The following is an 18,543-nucleotide window of genomic DNA, read 5'->3' as shown; positions in this document are numbered from 1 at the left end:
AGATAGATCATAAAAGCTGATGTGTGCTCCTCCTTCCTTTTTAAAATGTATGTTTGTCCATGAACCTACTCTATCTTCTTGGTACTTTATTTAAATAAATAATTACTGGCAAAAGAGGAAGACATTAAAGGTGTCTATAATATAAAAAATGAATCTATCTTTTTACAGACCTCAGCTGCAGCATACTGCAATATTGCATTGCATCCCACTACAACTATATACAAACCAAATTTTAGAATAAGAAAAAAGATTGACAAACTGCATTTTTATAAGTGATATAAATGTATTTATCATATTAGACTCACCTGATATCTTTCTCGGGTATTTCCTTGATGGCTATTCGTACCTGATTGCTGAGATCTCTTCCAGCATAAACTACTCCATAAGTACCTTTCCCTAGTATCACTTTGTCACCATTCTCATCATAGTCATATTCATACTGGAGGCAGAAAAATATTTATACTGGCATGCAAAGAGTTAAAACAGAAGTCACCACCCAAACTGTATAAGTTGTATATCGGCTTTGTAAATTCAGGTTTATTAAAAAAGTTTTACAATAACACGTATCATTTATTTCTTGCTTTATAAAATGTGACATCTCCAAAGAGGTATACAGACACATTTGCCTGAATAAAAAATACAAGACTACATCCACACTTCAATAATACAATGAGATAACTCAGTCAAAAGAGGTTAGGGTGAATGATATACAAAGGATTCACAAAGAGTATTTAGATTAAATAAAAACAAGTGGAAGATGACCAGCCATTCTGAAACAGAAGTACTAATAGGAAAGCATATATTCTCATTACAATTCCAAGTCTTATTTGAAAAGGTATTCAAAATTCATGTAAGTTCAGCTGTAGCTAATTCATTTTTGAAATCTCATTATGTGGATTTTTCCTCTCTCTCAAAAGGAAAATATGATGATCTTTAGAAATAAAATGCAAAAGCAAAATGGTTATATACATCTCTCAGAGCATCCTCAGCTAGAACCTCAGGTATTATAAAAGTCAATGCAAGTTAATTGACCTATATAGTGCTAGACTAGTTTACACCTCCAGTAAATCTTGTCCACTCTTGTGATCTCACTGCAGAGATTTCAGTGGCAACAATCACTGAAACAAAATGTCTACTGATGAAGGAAGTAAACTTGAATGTTTTACCATCAGTCACTGAAAGAACCTTTATTATGAGAGGTGAGTTAAACACTGAGCTTTTACATTCAAGACTTGGGTATTGATTTAGGGCAGGCTGTGGGCTGGAATGACCAGGCTAGACCTAGTTGCTGCTGCCACTTTTCCCCATCATGGCAAGGGAAACTCTCCCACTGCTGAATGCTACCAAAGCTCCAGGCCCACAGGCCTTGTACAATAGCTCCACAAGCTAGATATGACTTTTGGGCCACAGGTTGCCAACTCCCAGTTTAGGGCATTTTAGAAGCATTTATATAAAAGGCGGTTTAAAAAAAACAAACAAGAAGGATTAGAATTTCAAAGATGAACCATCAGGAGTGTGCAGACTTCCCTTTTTTCTTTCTGAAATCCAAAAAGCTGTTTATGCCATACTAGAAAAATCCATTCACAGCATGTTCATGTGAATTCACCATTTTGAAAAAAAAAAATCTCCTTTTTTAAAACTGCTGCTATAATTAATACTTCTCTCATAAGAACCAATTTTTCTTCAATGTTAAATATATCCAGTCTCATTATTGTTGTAGTGGATACCACCTTAAGATACATCTTCCCCATGCTGTTTCAATATGCCCTTGAAATTCCCTCTTTCTTCAGCTCAGAAATAATGGACAGGCATTATGGAGGTGCTAAGGGAGACTGTTTGTTATTCAACATATCCCAACATATCCTGCTCTCTGGATCTGTACTTGAATTACCACAGTCTAAATAGTTTCATTTTCCATGTTTCAGCACTTCACCATCCACAACATTATACAGTTACATGATGCACACAACTGACCTGAAATGTCATGCATAAGACTTGTCAAGTTTTTTGACGGTAGCACATCCAAACTGCACAGCTATCATATGACATGCAGCACATAATGAAGACAGCAACTGCACAGCAGACTGCTCTGCTACTGCTAAACTGCTTTTGCTTAATCTAGAGAAGGAGTCTGTTCCTTAGCAAGTGGTCTAGGAAATGTGAAAGCTCTCAAGTCACCTAGTTCAGTCATAGTTAGGAGAAGGTTCAAACACACTGAATGCAATGTTCCCTCTAAGGTGTAGCAATCCACAAGCGTGCTGCTTCGGTCAGTGAGCACACCGCTTCAGTCTGTTCCCGAATTGGCCCCGGCTCCCCCTTTTGGCACGCACCAGGGGAATGCCTGCATTCAGGAACATAAGACTAGAAGGCACCTGCTGGGAAATCCCAGGCAAGACCCCTGCACATGCTGGCAGACAACTGTGCAAAGGGGTCCACAACATCCACTCCAGCCCCTTTTGCACACTGTAGATCTGGGGTAGCCCCTGCCCCAAAACCCCACTGTGGGCCACAGGACGGGAGCGGGACACACAACAGGAGCACCAAGACCTTTGTCATGGCAGTGGCAGGGTGTTTCTTGGGCAATATGTGTTCAAATAGACCTAGACAGCTGACCATGCCCCATGCTAGAGGCTGGCAAAACCCCCACAGTCCTTGCACCTGGGTGGTCTCTCAATACCTCCTGGGGCACCAGCACTCCCTCTCCCAGCCCATCTCCCACCTCTGGCTGTGGCCAATGTCCAGGGTTTAAAGCTGAGAGGGGCAAGCTATTTCTTGCTGCTTCAGGTGCCCAGCAGAAGCTCTGAAGCCTGGAGCTATGACCCACCAATCGCCTCTCAAGGCAGGTTCTCCATTACTCCAGCCACCCCGGGCCAGGGAGGTACCTGGCATCAGGGCTCGGGGCAAAGCTCGCCCAAAGGGGCTGGAGAGTGGAGAAATTCCCCAGAGCCAGCAGAACCTGCGCAACACCTGACTCTGCCCCAGCCTCAGACCTTGTCCCTGCTTCCGCCCTGCTTTGGGGAGGAGCCGCTGTCTTCCCCACACCGTTTTCCCTCCCCATGGGGATGCCGGCATGGTGAGGAGAGGAGCAGCCTCCATGCAGCTGAACGATAACTTACTGCCGGTAAGTATCCCAAGTTGGCCCCAGTGCCTCCGCGGCTCTCCATGCCCAAAGTTTACAGGAAGCCGCAGCCACACTCCTCTCCAGGTGGGTGCATGGCCTTAAAAACTTACTGCACGGCAAGATTTTTTATTGTGCGCAGCCGCGCATACACGCAACTTAGACGGAACCTTGACTGAATGTATTTGATGGATTTAGGTAGGTCTCCTCTCTTTATTTTGGGTGGACACTATGTCACAACTGTTTTGTACACAGGCAACTACAGCAAGTTTGTGCATAATGAGCATTGTTGGTGTGCAATTTAACTGTAGTTATGAGCAAATGAGAAGACCCACAGCTGAGCTCCAAGGGTATGGATAGACATTAACAACTGTATCACTCCATAGTATCACCAATTCAGAACCGGTTCACAACTGTGTGAAATGCTATAGCTCTGACACCAGGGATTGTGATAGAGTACCCAACATCACATGCCTGAAGCGGCTGAGTGGAGGATTGTGCTTGCACCCATGTTTTAAAAGTCCCACGAGGTGGGTAACGGGTAGCTGGGAGACATTCCATCACTTTTCTGTTTTCCCTTGTTTCCTAAACATGAGTTTAATAAACTTCTGTAGCTTAGAAATGACAAAAGTATGATCACCTGACTGGATGGGGGAAGGAGTGCTTGGACACCCATTTTTTGGTTCTCAGAAGGTGGGGGGTATGATGATGGGCTGTGGCCAATAGGGAGTGAGGACACAGCTGGCTGTTAGAAAGATAGCTTTATTGAACAAGCAATGAAAGAGCACTCATTCATAAAAAGTTCCAACAAAAGAAAAAAGGGGGCAGTAGAATTCTGGCTACCTACCAGAGAGGCCAGTTGCAGCAGTGTCTGTGGCAGGTGGGAGAGACAGGGGGGAGCAATGCATTGTGGGATGCAACCAGATCTATATCACAGACTGCATGGTGTCCACACATAACACTCATTCACTGTGACCCAGTTCAAAATAGCAGCTGATTTTTCAGGTACATTCCAAATTAATTCAAACCAGTTTAACAAGTTTATATGTCTGTCTATGTCAGTTTAAAACTCAGTTCAACTATTCTAAGTATTATGTATGTCCATGCCCTTAAACTAACTAATTCAAATCACAGTCTGAACCCAGGGTCTGGAGGACTTCTTTTTGATGCAGTAACAGTTCTTCAAGGGACAAGAACTTCCTCAATATCAATGTCTAGGAGTCTTAAAAGTTGGTGTAGACACCCATACATTTGGAGTGATTTAAAAGGGGGAGTTTCAAAAGGGCAACAGCCATTACATTCTAATTTTTGTGTGCGAACAAGCTGAGAATGATTCAAATGCAGCAACTTTAACCCAAAGCAGGTCAGAGATTTTGGGTGACAAAACATAAGGCAGTATCTTTGTGATGGGCTAGTAACAGGAGATAGAGTCTTACATAGATGAAGCAGGGTTAATGTCGGAGGGGTTTTGCTGCATACATTTGATTCCTTCACAGTTCTTTTACGCATAACAGCTGCTGCCCATTTAAAACATTCCTCTTTTGAACGGGCTCCATATATGTGCGTGTCCCCAGACCCAATTGGAACCAAGAGTTCTATTTTTTGTATGCCCACACCCAATTGATTTGAAAAATCCCCATTCTAAACATCCTTGTTAACAAAGTGATATTTTCTAGATTATTTGCAAAAGTTACCACAAAATATTGGTCTTAATATAGCTCCTGACTTTATAGCTCTTCACAACTTTACAAATACTGTCACTCTTACTCCCTTCTTGAATAGTCTTGTCCTGCCACTAACTAGATTGCCTATTCTACTGTTCTTCTTTGTCTCAGAATGGCATTCCGAGTTCATAGCCCTCCTCCATCTCTCCAAGCAGACTGTTTTGATTAGCATGAAGTATTTTCTTTGATATTTAGCTTAGCCCACATCTGCTTTCCTTTCAGATCTGAAGAAGGGCACCTGATGCTCAAAAGTTTGTCCAACAGCCTCCCAACTGTATAGGTAGTCAAATAAAAGACATCATAAAAAAGCCTTGCCTCTTGACATTTCCTGGGCAGCTACAACAATACTACAAACCTACTACCACAATCCTTTTTACTGCAGCCATTTAGTCAAGACAGCATTTTAGGAATTCTGACTTAACACCTCCAAGGATCTGGCCTACAATTTGGCTAGGTTCTCTTTAGTGCCTACTTTTTCCTGACATCAACAATGACATGCATGGCTTCCAGGAAGGACTTCTTACTCTCTCTCTCTTACTTAGGCCCATCAAGAAGGCCGTCTGCCTCTTTCCCAGACCCAAGGAAGGGCATTGTATGGCCAAAAGATGGTCTAAAAGCTCTCCCAACTTTATAGTTGGTCCAACAAAAGTTATTACCAGATATTGCTTCTCACACATTCCCTCTACCAGCATGGATATAACCACTACTCCCACACCTGATGAACTTTAGACTGACAAAATGAAGGAGTTCTCTGCAATACCTACAAAATCCTGTGAAAACATGCCTTTCTATTAGTGTATCATCTTGAACAACAACAGCATTGCAGTGAAGGGCTTTCCCTTCTACAGTTCCTACTTGAAGCCTCAACTACAACAGGAGGCACCTTATCATTATTATAAACAGAACTTAATAATCTTAGGTACTGGGTATCTCAGCCAGGACTTTGATGGGATGAGCAAGTACAGCAAGAGTTTGGACTTGGGTGAACCACAAGAAAATAAATTGGAAAAAAACCCCCCAGAAACTGGATTTATTATGGAGTTCTAATTCCCCTAATGGGGAAGAGAAGAGGAAAGAGGAGTGTTGTAGGTATTCGTACACTTTGGTGAACGTTGATGTTCTTTAGCCTTATTTTTCAAACAAATGGAAAAGGGGGTGGGGGGTGGAGAAGGTGTTAGGATTCTTGAATCATAAACCTTTGACCTAGACCAGGGATGGACAACATTGTCCAGTGGTGGACCAGAATGACCCAGCTCAGGTTAAAGGCTAAATCAGCAGTAGGACCCACCCACCACCATCGCCTCTCCTCACCACCATGGGTGAAGTTCCCAGTCAGTATGTCACGTTACAGCATGTTGCAGGGAAACTCCCACTGTTGACTGCTGCCAAAGTCCCTGTTTCACAGCCTGGATCTAACAGCAGCATGGGCTGGATCCATCTCACGAAACATAGCTTGCCAATCCCTGACCTAGACTTACCTCCAAAGTGTCTCCATCAATTTCTCCTTCAAATTCCAAACTGCTGCCCACAGCATCTGTCAACATTTCTTTAACCAAGGCACAGAACCTGAAAGTAAGAAATATCACATTGTCAGCAAAGAGAAAAACCTCTCTGAAAGACAGCAACCAGCCTCCATGAATCATATACAAAACAATGCATTTGCTAGTATACTCTGAATTATGTTTCCTTTATTTACTTTTTTCTCTTCAGATTCATAAGATGGTTTTCTTGAGGAAGATGTTCAAAATGCACATTCTGAAAACTAGCTGTGAAGTGTTTCTAGCTGCAATACAACCAAGGTTTTACTTACAATTTTAATCATAAATTAGAAACAACTTTTTCAGTAGTTCTGAATAAAAAGATCTGGGTGGATAAATTCACAGCATGACACTCGCTCAACTAAACCAATTACAGAAATGTGGCAACCAAGGTATTTAAAGTGACTGGGAATATTCAGTGTCTCAATTTTAGGATGTTCAACCTGACATACCTTGCAGTGCCTTGTGGGTCTGATCTTCAGAAAGTGCTAAGCACCCATAAAACTCAGGCTGATTTAGTACATCTTAAACTGAAGAGCCAAAATCACTAGTCAAACACAGTTAAATACATTTTTTGCATATCGTACATATGCATTATAAATAGTATGTAGAAATATACAACATTCCCCACCCCCCTTCCAAAGTAGTATGGGCTCTTTATTTCAAACACCATGGCTTGTACATTATGTCCAATGATGTTCCACCTAATATTGGAAAAGTAAGTATAAGACAGGCTGAATAAAGAAAGTCTCTCAGATCACCTTGAATTTCTCTAAATTTGGCCCAGTTTCTTAATCAGAGAAAAGTCAAGGAAACTGGTGAACAAATTCATTTTTACTACTTATCCAAAAATTTGACCATTTGTCCACCACTGAACCTTCAAATACCTGAAGGGCAATTATAGAGAAGACAGAGATGGGCTTTCCTCTGTGGCTACATGGGACAAGACTAGGAGCAATGGCTTCAAGCTTCAGTAAAGTAAATTTAGGTTGGATATCAGGAAGAACATTTTGACTAAGGCTGATCAAGCACTGGAACAGGATACCTAGAGAAATTATGGAATCACCATCTGTGGAAATTTTCTAGAGCATATTGGATAGACACCTGGCTAGAATGGTTTAGTTAAAGGACAATCCTGCCTTGAGCAGAAGGCTGGACTAGATGACCTTATGAGGTCCCTTACAACCTTACTTTCCCATGATTCCTGTGAACCAATATAACCTAGTCATACACCTCCTAAGTTTTACTAATGTCAAATTGAACTCACCTACTACACTGGCTCTCTGTTGAAAAGTAGATTTGAAAGTCATCAGAGTTGTCATGGACATAAAGAAAACAACAACGTTCATCAAACTTGGATATACTGTGAAAAAATTAAATTGAAACATGTTTTACTCTAGATGTACATATTAGGCAGGATGAAAGAAGGAGTAGTTTTAAATTTTATGAATTATGCAAATTCATGAGGCAGTCAGAGACGCAATTAATTCTATCGAAATGCAATACATTATTTTTTTCCTGGCAAATAAAACTTCTTTTATGTTGCATATTCCTGAAGGAGAAATCATGACCCCAACTGAATACCAACTAGCTGTAATATCAATGGAATCATGACTTCAACCTGACTGCTGTGTTTTCTCTTACTGTCTTCAACAAAAACTTCCCAGTACTTGAAGGTACATCCAATGAAAATGCCCCGATGTAACATGCCTTTTGATTCCAGGGCTATTTTTGTGTAAGCTGACAAATAATTTTATTTTATACTTAAGTTATTTTTGCAGTAAATCTGAAAAGGGAAAAAAAGGCAGCACATACTTGAATTCAGAAACTTCTGAGAGTCATTTAAAGACCAAGTTCATGCACAAATCTATCTGCCATTGAAATAAGATCTCATAGTGAAAATTAAGGATTCCTTATCCCTGCATAAAACCAAAGTAAGTGGCCTTTCTGTTGAGGAACTTAGCAAAAATTGGGAGAACTGGAATCCACCTGCAAACCATAGACATTGTACACAGCAGACCCGCATGCCACTATTCTGACTCCTGAGCTGAAAAAGGGGCAGAAAACACTTGCAAGTCCTGCTTCAGAACTTCATGGTTACAGAGATTGCATTAGTGCACATTGGGAACATCTACACAAGATGTTTAATGCAGTGATGACTAATTAGCTCCACCATAAAATGTCACCGTCTACATGTGTGGTGCTATTAGGACAAAGTAAACTAATTAACTCTGCCATAGGATAGTACTGCCAGACACATGTACTATCCTATGGCGGAGTTATTTACTCTATCACAATATACATGTAGACGCTGACAGGGTTGGTCGAGGCACAAGGATGTTACAGTGCAGGGGCTGCCTGCCAGCTAGCCCCACACTGTAGCATCCTCATGCCTCAGTCAGCCTATCCACCATACATACAGTTTACTGGGTAAGAGAAGCCCTGGGCTGGCAAGCTGACCCATGGGGCCCTCTGCCAGTGCCATGGTCCAAAGGCATATGCAAACATCACACCCAGGAGCAATAAACTCCAGAGAGAACTGTGCCAAAGTTTATTGCTCCACCCTAATTGCACATGTAGACATACCCACTCATTTGTCAAGCCCCTGTTTTACTTCCCTAATTAAACACCCAAGCTCCCTCTGCAAACCAACCTAAACAGAACAATCATGATGCCAATATCTACCAAGTATGAAGTTTGCAGAGATGCCCTGTTTCTGCTATATAATGAAACCCCTATAGTTTAGCAGTAGTTGGGGATTTCTGTGACTCTCAGGCTCATAAGCAGAGTTGAACCTAAATGACACTTTCCCCAAACCCAAGCAACAATTTTGATAAGTACTGCACTTGGGTGTGTGATTTACCTTATTTGTAGGAAGCACTGAGCTGAGCCCATGCAATGATTTAATACACAAGATAAAGAAAAATATAATTCATATAACATACATTTAGACAATGAGAAATGGGGGGGGAGAAATCACACAAAAAATATCATCTATATTAAGAAAACAGAATAATCTATTGTTGCAAATATATATATTGTAACATTTTATGCAATAGTAATCAGATATCCAAGGTATAGTATTATGAGCCTATTCTTTAATAAATAACTGTAAATCACGGTTTTCAAGATATTATTACTTTTGTGGGTGTACTAAATCAACAAGACATTGAATAAGTATGTCTTGTTACACAGATATTTGACATATTATAAGTATTTATACTGAAGTTTTTATATAAATGATTTTTCAAATCAGTGAAAAGAGACAGTTTCAGGAAGGATTTCAGACACATTTCTCTCTTTTGCACTTCTTATTGTCTGGTTTCAGCAAACCTCTGCTCACCATGCTGAGCACTGGTGAATTCCAGGCCTTGACACCTGAATCTCCCATTTAAAAGTGCAGGAAATTTAGGCTCCTAATTTAAATTTGTGAATTCTTCTCTGGAAACTGGGTGCTTAATATGAAAGGTGTGGAACCACCTGGCATCCTTAAACCCAAGTCCCCTTGTGAATCTTGCTTCTGTACCTTTGCTATAGGCTAGTCTGGTGGCACCTTAATCTATCCCTGGAGGTTGCTGGGCATGAAAGCAATGGTGAAGCGAGGAGGCTACACCAGCCATTGCTGTCCAACACAGTCATGTAGGTGAAGGAGTGGACAGGACCCATAGGCAACTAAGGCTGAAACAGTGGCTGCAAAACAGCCTTAGTGGGGGTCAGATATATTCTCCATAGCTGCTACCAAATCCTCTAGAACACAGTCCTCACTATCTGGTTCCTGCACTTCAAGAATAATTGTCACTTATTATAGCCAATTATTCATAGTGTCATTCAAATACAGTGCCAAATTCTACTTCCATGTTATACTGGGAACTTCTGGTGACCTTAAGAACAGGATCAGATGCATCTGTATTGAACTGGAGTGGCCATGTAGAATTACACTCACTTGATTCATTTCAGCCGGTGTTGGCAAGGCCTTACCTGGAGTACTGGGTGTAGTTTTGGGCCCCATACTTCAAAACAGATGTGGACAGATCAGAAAGAGTCCAGTGGAGAGGGACAAAAATTATTACAGGACTAGGAAGCAAGACTTAATAGGAAAGACTGAAAGAACTTGGTTTTTGCCTTCCTCTGCCCAGGATCTCTTGAGTATATGTTGACAAGATTTCATAGATGCAGGATATTGACTGCTGTGGTTCCCCTGTTTTACTTGTGACAGGTTACGGTGTTAGGTCTGTGTTGTGTCAGGGTTGACTGTAAAGACTCCAATACCTGCCACTGATAAAGCAGGAACACACCCAGCAAAGACTGGTTTAGGAAAAGGAGGTTCAAAATGATGATTTTAAAATTAAAATGCTCATATTTAGGCAAGACTAAGTCAAACTACAGACAAAATGTTCTGCTCCCTTTCTCTTACTGAGAGGCAGGCTCTTCCCTTTTGCCATGTCGCAGGGCAGAAGAAAATTTTATAATGGGTAATGAAAAGCAGAGTTTATTATCTCAAGTTTTAAGGAACAACTATCTAACTTAAGTGAGACATAAAAAGCATAACTAGCTGTATTCAAATGTACTGACCTTATTCCCCTAATGGAGGAGGCCGTAAAATTCCATTCATGAATCTGCTTCTGTAAGGAACAAAGATCCAAGTCAAGCGCAGGTTAATCTGAGCTTGTTATCTGAAGGCAAGGTCATAGCATATGAAAAATCCCTCAGATAATAGCCAAAATATTATCTTCTTTTGGAGACATCTCAGGTTTTTAATTTGAAATAATGCATGGGCTTTTACAGAGTAGGGAACTATACTAAATGTTATATTTACAAACTTTAGAAAAGGAAATTTGACAAGTATCACAGTGACGTCCGAGACAGTGTAAAATTCAGCCTTGAATGCAGTGTTAAAGTTTGACGTACTAAACAGTGCATCTTGAGTCAAGAAGTAATCCTTTCATATTAAAAAATATAGTGGGCATGGCCCCTTTGTGTGGCTCAGGCACAAACAGGATGGAAACATTCTGTATCTTTCCATAAATCCTAGTCCCAGAAGCCTTGGCATAATGAAAAGCTAGAGAAGGGGAAGGATAAAGTGTGACCAGAAATGCTGCCCTCCAAATAGCCCAATGTGGTGAATGGTGTCTTGTTTGCTATTCCCAGCTAACATAAGTTAGGCCAGCCTCCAAGGGACTCTACCCCATAAGGTGGAATTAGTCCCGTATAAGCTGTGGTCTACACCAGGAGTGATGTAGAACTACACCAGATCAAAACCCAGGGAAAAAACAAACCTTTAAAATCCTGAGCCATTCTTTTTTCTGACATTTTATATCTGCCCCTAGCAAGTCTATCCACAGTCCAAGCACAAAGATTATCCTCCTGACATGTCTTTCTGAAAATGTCCCCCCCTTCTCAAATACTTCCAGGCTGTTTTACTCTCCTTCTTCCTCTTCCACATCGAATTACAATTATTTCTTACTGCCAAGAGTTTGCTTGCCCCTATGCTGCATCTCTTCCCCACTCTTTTACTATACCTTCTCTTAAAACCCCACAGTCCAAAAACTCCTGACTCCTGTGTCATTTGCCTACCCAAATCTTTATACCTTTTGTGCTAGACCAAGGATATCCCCAGACATCTTCTTTGGAGTGGGATGTGTTCTGGAACATCTGAGCACTTCAGTGGCATCTACAGAGGTCACTGGAGTGGTTGTCCTGCAGGGTCAGGCCCCTGCCACTCTTCACACTCCTGGGTACTGAACTCTGACCTAAGGGTGCGTCCAGATGAACATGGTCATATGATATGTGGCACTGCAAACATTTGCAGTGCCACATATGTACAATCACACTGCAAGGGTGTGCTGCCCAAGCGTGTGCTGCTCCATTTTTTTCTGCAAGTTTTTTTCACCCCGGAAAAAAAACGGAGCAGTGCACACTTGAGCAGTGTGTATTGCTGAAAAGCAGAGCCAGATCACCTGGAGCTGTGCTACGGCTGCTGACCAGGCTCCACCCAGCAGGATCACCATGGCTGCAGCCCTGGGAGGCCCCCAGGACCCAAGGTCAGGTTGCTGATACCAGCAGTGCTGGCTCCAGTCTCCCCTACTGCCCCCGGGGTAACTTTCCACATGCCAAAAATGCACAAGGCATGGGCATTCCACAGGGACAAGTAGCTGCAGCACAAGGTGTGCTGCTGCTAGTTGTCTCTCTCCAGGGAACCAAATGTCCACGCACATCTGGACATGCCAAGAGTGCACATCTGCAAGTGGGAGAACCATGAGCAAAGAAGCCCATGCCTGAACAGTGTGATGCACACTCCATGGAGATCCCCTGTAGGAGGATTCCCAGGAAAAGCATCTGCAGTGTGGAGGCGGGCAAACTCCCATGACGGTTCTCTGCTCCATGCTTGCAGACCACACCCCAGGTTGGGGTGCAGCAGCATGATACACATGCCCTGGGAATCACCTGGGAGGACAATTCCCAGGGTGTGCCTCTGCACATGTGGCATGAACTCACATGGGATTTCACTGTTTCATGCTTGCAGACTGCACTTGGGCTGCCCACGCTCTCCCACCATAAGATAACTGACTTCAGCAGTGAAAAGGCAGCATAAGCTATGACCACATATTATCACGCTCACAAATTTGGGCATCCTGGCATCTGTTAGTTCATGTTTTGTGCTGCTATAAAAATGTCTATGGTGGCACATAGGCAATGTCTGTTTGAAGCCTAGACTAAGTATATCATGGTGCCGTGTCAATAATAGTTAAAGACATATTAGCTCCAAGTTGCATCATTAAAACACTGCATATGCAAGTACAAAAAGAGAAAGTAAATGGAGGATATCACTATCAGGCATGAAATTCTAGAGTGTGTATGTTTTAATGCAATAAGCCCAAGACCAGAGGTCAAGACCCCATGAGTACTAATCTCAGATCTGCCACTGATTCCCTCTGCTGTCTTAAACTTCTTTCTATAATACCTCTGTTTACCCATACATAAAATAGATATAATTTTACCCATTTCACAGGAATGTAGCAAGGCTTAAGTGTTTGCATATTGCTTCAAGATCTACAGGTGAAGAAAGTGCTGTCTTCCCTTACCACTTCAGTGGGTGAGACGTGCCAAAGAGAGAGAGATCTCTCATCATCTTCATTATTGATGGACACATATGCAGGCTGGTAGAACTTGGTTGGTTCTATCACTAATACCTAGAAGGAAATGCACATTCCTGTTTACTATTGTGCAACAGGACCTCAGGGGGCACGTCTACAAGTGCCCCTACAGTGCTGTTGTTACCATGCTATCATTTAGTACAAGCAGTACTAACACTGCACCACCATTGGAAGTACTAAATGATAGTGCAGTAACAGGCCATACTGTGTTGTGCCGATGGCGAATTATTATTTTTAGCCGCTACATTGCCATAGCAATACCCTAGTCCAATGGAGCATGTTGCTATACCAACGTAGCAGCGGTAGCACGGTTTTTGTCCACAGACACGTCACCGTGGTGCATTGCTATGGCAATGTAGCATCATGTGTAGATGCACCCAGGAAAAAGCAATTTATAGATAAAAAGCAATTTCAAACCATGTGTGTCTGTGCATGTAATACATTTGAAAATGTGTGTGTATTTGCACATGTGCTATATTTTACAACTACCCTATTTTTTCCTACTTACTGTAAAACAATATTATTATGGTTGTGCTGGTTACTTAGCACTGGAGACAACACTAGATGCCTTGTAATTGAATACCGAAAGATTCTGGTTAATGCCATACAATAAAATGTTGGCCAGTTAGGATTTTGTTATGTTTATAGTCTAACTTCTTTTACCTCCCACCCCATACAAAATGAAATATATGAAAGAAATACAAGTTATAAAACCAGACATAACATCTTACTGGAAATCTCAGTCCATTGGTTGTTTCTTCTGTTGCCTCAAAAATGATATCTAACCAGAAATTGAGTCTCTCTTGTCTAGGAGAATGCTCTATGGTGAGTTTCTTGAAACGCTGGATTAACAACAGATTCTGGACTAATGATCTCAAATACCTAGAACACATAGTCAGTCAACAGACTGAAATAAATAGTAACCCCCAAAAGATTTTCAATGATTTAGCATCTTATAAAACTTTTCATAAATATAATCCTGAACCAACTTAAACATATTTTATAGATCTCTGTCATTTACATGTGATGGTGTCGATTCTACAGATTTTCAGACATGATATAAAGTGTAGGGATAAATTCTACGGTGTGGTCTCACTGCTGAGCTGTTAAGCATATCCGATGGGGAAATTACATGGATCAGCAAGTATTGATCACACCATAGAAGGGATCAGATGAGAGAGTAATGTAGGATTTAACGGACATTACTTTGATGAGAATTCAGCTTCACTTGAAGTCACCTCTACCTTACTGCACACATTTCTTGGGACATGTATCATCATTGTCACTAAGATGGGTAATGTTATTTTCTACAAACCTCCCCCCGGCATCCCAACAATAATAAGGGAGCTCATTCACATCATGCAGCCACAACATTTTTTTTATTTATAAGCTTATTAAGTCACCTAGTTTTTCATTTGTCTTTGCAGATTTTTTCCATATTATTACTTAATTGCTAGTGCTTTGTCCAGCCTAATTACAAAAGTCTCCACAGACTTGGAAGACACAGGTTACATGTACATAACAGTAGCACCTACTACTTACCAAACTGGTGGCTTCAGTTTAAACAGCTTCTCCGCTGCTTGTACTGCTTTTCCAACATCATTGGCAAGCATGCTGACACTGAAGAATTGTCCCACATCCCAGTAATTGTTCATTTTTTCCAAGCTTCCTTTTCTTCCCAACAAACTGTTTAACCGTACACCTTGGAAATGTTAAGTCATACTACAATTATTTTTATAGACCTGTCTATATCAAGGATGGGGTTAAATCCAAGTACCTGAAATCTGGGGAAATTCAAATTTTAGTTGGGCAATTGGCTCCAATTACCAAATTTTGACCAAGAAGGGTCTGCCTAAATCAGTGATAGAAGAGGCCCTGGTGGCTTCCTGACTTTCACCTCAGTTTCAGTGGCAATTATAAGTCACTAAAGGGGTGCAATATGGTTAGGTCGCTGATCCCATTTAGCCACCCCACATCCTACCTCTGTTCTAGCTCTATGTTGCAGTGCAATGTGCAGAAGTAACAAATAAACAGCTGGTTCTGTAACAAATATGGGTCTCCTTTGGCACAGCCCAGCTGGCACAAAGGGCCACAGGGCACCAATGAATGAAGAGAATCTTTGAAGACTGGACCTTAGCATCTCATCATTCCAAAAAATTCAAGTTTTCTCCAGTTTAAAACCCCCCACAGAAAACAGCCTGTAGCATTGTACTTTTTTTGCTTACCTATTTTTCTCAGTTCCATAGAGGTTTCAAACCGGTGCCCAGCAACAAGTAGCAAAACTGCAAGGTTAATTCCAGAGTACAGACTTGACTGGAGTTCAAATCCTTTGCGATACCTGCAGAGAAAGAATGAAGAGCTCACATCTCCCTGTACAACAAACATTAAATACTTCACAATTGTAAAAAGTGCTGCAGACACTTAGCCAACTGTGAAGAAAGTATTGAGACTTGTACCAAGAGAACCCTGAGCAGGACACGCTTTTGAGAATATGATTTAATTTGTCAGCATAACAGAGGACAGCATCTGCCTACAACTTTATGATGTGCCAATTTGCACATATTTGAGTAGGGACCTACCTAAGGAACAGCAAGACAAAGTGTTTTTCACGCTGCACAAGCATCACGCAAAGCCATATTTCGCAGCTTGCCTCTGATTGGCAGAGGGGCCCAGAAGGCCCCCCCTCCCCTTGCCACTGACTGGCAGAGGACACCTTCACTCAGTCTACATCACTACCTCTTTTTTTTTTGGTTGATTTGATTGTGCAAAGACCAGTAGGAAAAAATTGCATTCCTTCTGTCTCTCAAGCCATCAAAATATTGATAAAATGGTATGTAAATACTGCATAGGTTTCATATGGTCTCTACAGATAGGTGGCTTCTATTCAGAATAAGCTGCCTAAGCAGCACTCAAAACCCATGCCAGAAGACCAACAATTTACACATTCTTTAAAAAAGACAAAACTGCATTTTGACACTCTTCTTCCCAAGAACAAAAATAATGCCCCACTGATAAGTGCATTTGGAAAAATGGAAGTCGTTACTTGAAGTCTTCTAAACCACCTAACAATTACTTCAATAAGAGCTTGCTTATGAAAGGACTGAACGAGCAAAACATTTAGCCTTTCAGTCTTTCACAGTGCTGTACAGAAGTAATTTGTTTACTTTATTTTTCACAGCCTAATGTGTAACTGTGAAAATGTTATTACATGTTATTTTGTTTTTTTCTGTTACCATTCAATGGCACTGTCTCGGCTACTGGTATCTTTACAGTCAAAATCAAGGAACATATCCTTGTAGATTCTCCCACACAGGCAGAACATATCTGGAGCAGGTTGATCACATGTTTGAAGCACTTGAAGCATCACTTGGAGTGCCTTCTCCCTGTCACCTGCATTGTTCCTTCTGAAATCAGTGCAAAAATGCAATTAATTCATGCAAATATGAAACAGCAGGTTTGAGATATGCAATACAAACAGGCTGGGGTTTTGCTGAAATATAAAAATGCAACATTTCCTAGAAATAATACTCTGCTGTCATGAGCCACTAATGGTTAAATCTAAGAAATGAATAACATCCACATGAATCCTCTATTAAAAAAAGCCTCTCATTTGATTTCTTACCCATAAGCAACAAAGTGTTATGCATAGTGCTGTGCTTCTCAAACTTTTTAAACTAAAGGTCCCCCTTGTTAGATAAAGGCACCCTCAGAAAATGCCAGCTCTTAGTTTTCACTCTTTTTTTGACTATGGAAAAATAATAAAGTAATTCTTCTATTGCAAATAACTCAGACCACAAAAGCTCAGAATATTTGTGACGCTTTGGGTTCACAAGATCCTGACAGACTCAGTGGCATAGTGAAAAGGAGGAGAAAAAAGGACTTGGTTTAATGTTACTTCTTGAAAACACTTACTACTAGGCAACAGCTGTGTTTCCATTGCACTGTGCTTAGTGATAAGAATTTGCAAGGTTGGGCTGCTAGTGTTCAAGCAGTCTCTGTCAGCCAATCCTGGAGCCATATTGACAAGCTACACTACAGGGAAAAATATATTGATCTCTCTTCGTCCAGAAAGATGGAGCAGTTCATCTTTGGGAAGATGAATAAGGAGGGAAGAAGTGACCTGGATTTATTCTTTGATTTAATCTGTAGAGCTAATAGAATCAAGTATAAAAGATTTAAAAAAACCAACTGCTGTAGTAAGCTGCTCATTAAAAACACTAAACCATCTATATTCTTTAAAAATTAGGTCAAATATTAAAATATTTAAATTTGTTTAAAAAATAAATCTGTTTATCTTGTTATTTTCAGTGAATTTAGAACTCACTATTTACATCAAAAGGCACTTCTCAGTGAACAGAAACAAATGCATTTGAAAGCATAAAGCAAACACAGCTTTTGAGCTTAAAAACCACTTCAAGGCATTTTTGCTAATCACTAGAGGGATTTAAACTATTTACCAACCCATTTTCAGAGCTGCTTATGATTTCCTGATCCCTAGGTATCTATGTATCCAGGAACAGACTTATGTTTATGAACTGTTATGCTTACGTTGTCAGCAATGCCCATGGCAAAAAGCTGTTTCTGGTAATTTTAGCATTTTTTATCCATGGAAAGAATTAAAATTTACTATAAAGCAGCTCAGTTCCTCAGGTAATCAGCAGATGGAACAGGACCTGTGTAACATCTACAGTAAAAATCACAATTAGTGTGTGCGAGGTGAAGAAGACTAGTTTAATATACAGATTGGTAACCAACTGCCTATGTTTTGCACTGACAGTGACACCGGTTACGTAAAGAAAACATTATGGTAGGAAGTACCGCAGTATTGTTAAAAAAAAGCATATTTTCTTCAGGATGCATGTTAACCATTTGGAATGTCTATATAGGAGAAAGTTAAAAAAAAATCTTAAGAGTTTTACAGCTGGGTATCAGGCCTTGTAAACTGCATGCAAGGATTCAAAGCAATGATTTTAGGGATTCCTTGGCCTTCCTGGCCAATGTTCCTATGA

At 40.8% G+C, this 18,543-nt stretch overlaps 1 protein-coding gene across 7 annotated transcripts in view; it reads right to left on the bottom strand.

The window, feature by feature from the left end:
* The window catches only part of MAP3K15 (mitogen-activated protein kinase kinase kinase 15), a 135,266-nt gene that overhangs the window by 43,829 nt on the left and 72,894 nt on the right, over positions 1 to 18,543 (bottom strand). For all 7 annotated transcript variants that reach the window (XR_016444157.1, XR_016444159.1, XR_016444158.1 and 4 more), the window contains 9 exons: positions 16,768 to 16,938; positions 15,760 to 15,872; positions 15,077 to 15,236; positions 14,266 to 14,416; positions 13,463 to 13,570; positions 10,953 to 11,002; positions 7,648 to 7,743; positions 6,321 to 6,408; positions 306 to 439 (listed from right to left, as the gene is read on the bottom strand). Coding sequence is in view for 4 of the 7 variants with exons in the window: in XM_090062613.1 (XP_089918739.1) it covers positions 306 to 439; positions 6,321 to 6,408; positions 7,648 to 7,743; positions 10,953 to 11,002; positions 13,463 to 13,570; positions 14,266 to 14,416; positions 15,077 to 15,236; positions 15,760 to 15,872; positions 16,768 to 16,938 (1,071 nt within the window). In the remaining 3 variants the exon portion in view is untranslated. The remainder of the gene's footprint in view (positions 1 to 305; positions 440 to 6,320; positions 6,409 to 7,647; positions 7,744 to 10,952; positions 11,003 to 13,462; positions 13,571 to 14,265; positions 14,417 to 15,076; positions 15,237 to 15,759; positions 15,873 to 16,767; positions 16,939 to 18,543) is intronic.

The sequence above is a fragment of the Crocodylus siamensis genome, chromosome 1 (assembly GCF_052110815.1).
Source record: "Crocodylus siamensis isolate JL-2025a chromosome 1, ASM5211081v1, whole genome shotgun sequence".
Lineage (NCBI taxonomy): Eukaryota > Metazoa > Chordata > Crocodylia > Crocodylidae > Crocodylus > Crocodylus siamensis.
Note: the sequence above shows the minus strand (reverse complement) of the source record. Positions and strands in the feature narration are given on the sequence as shown.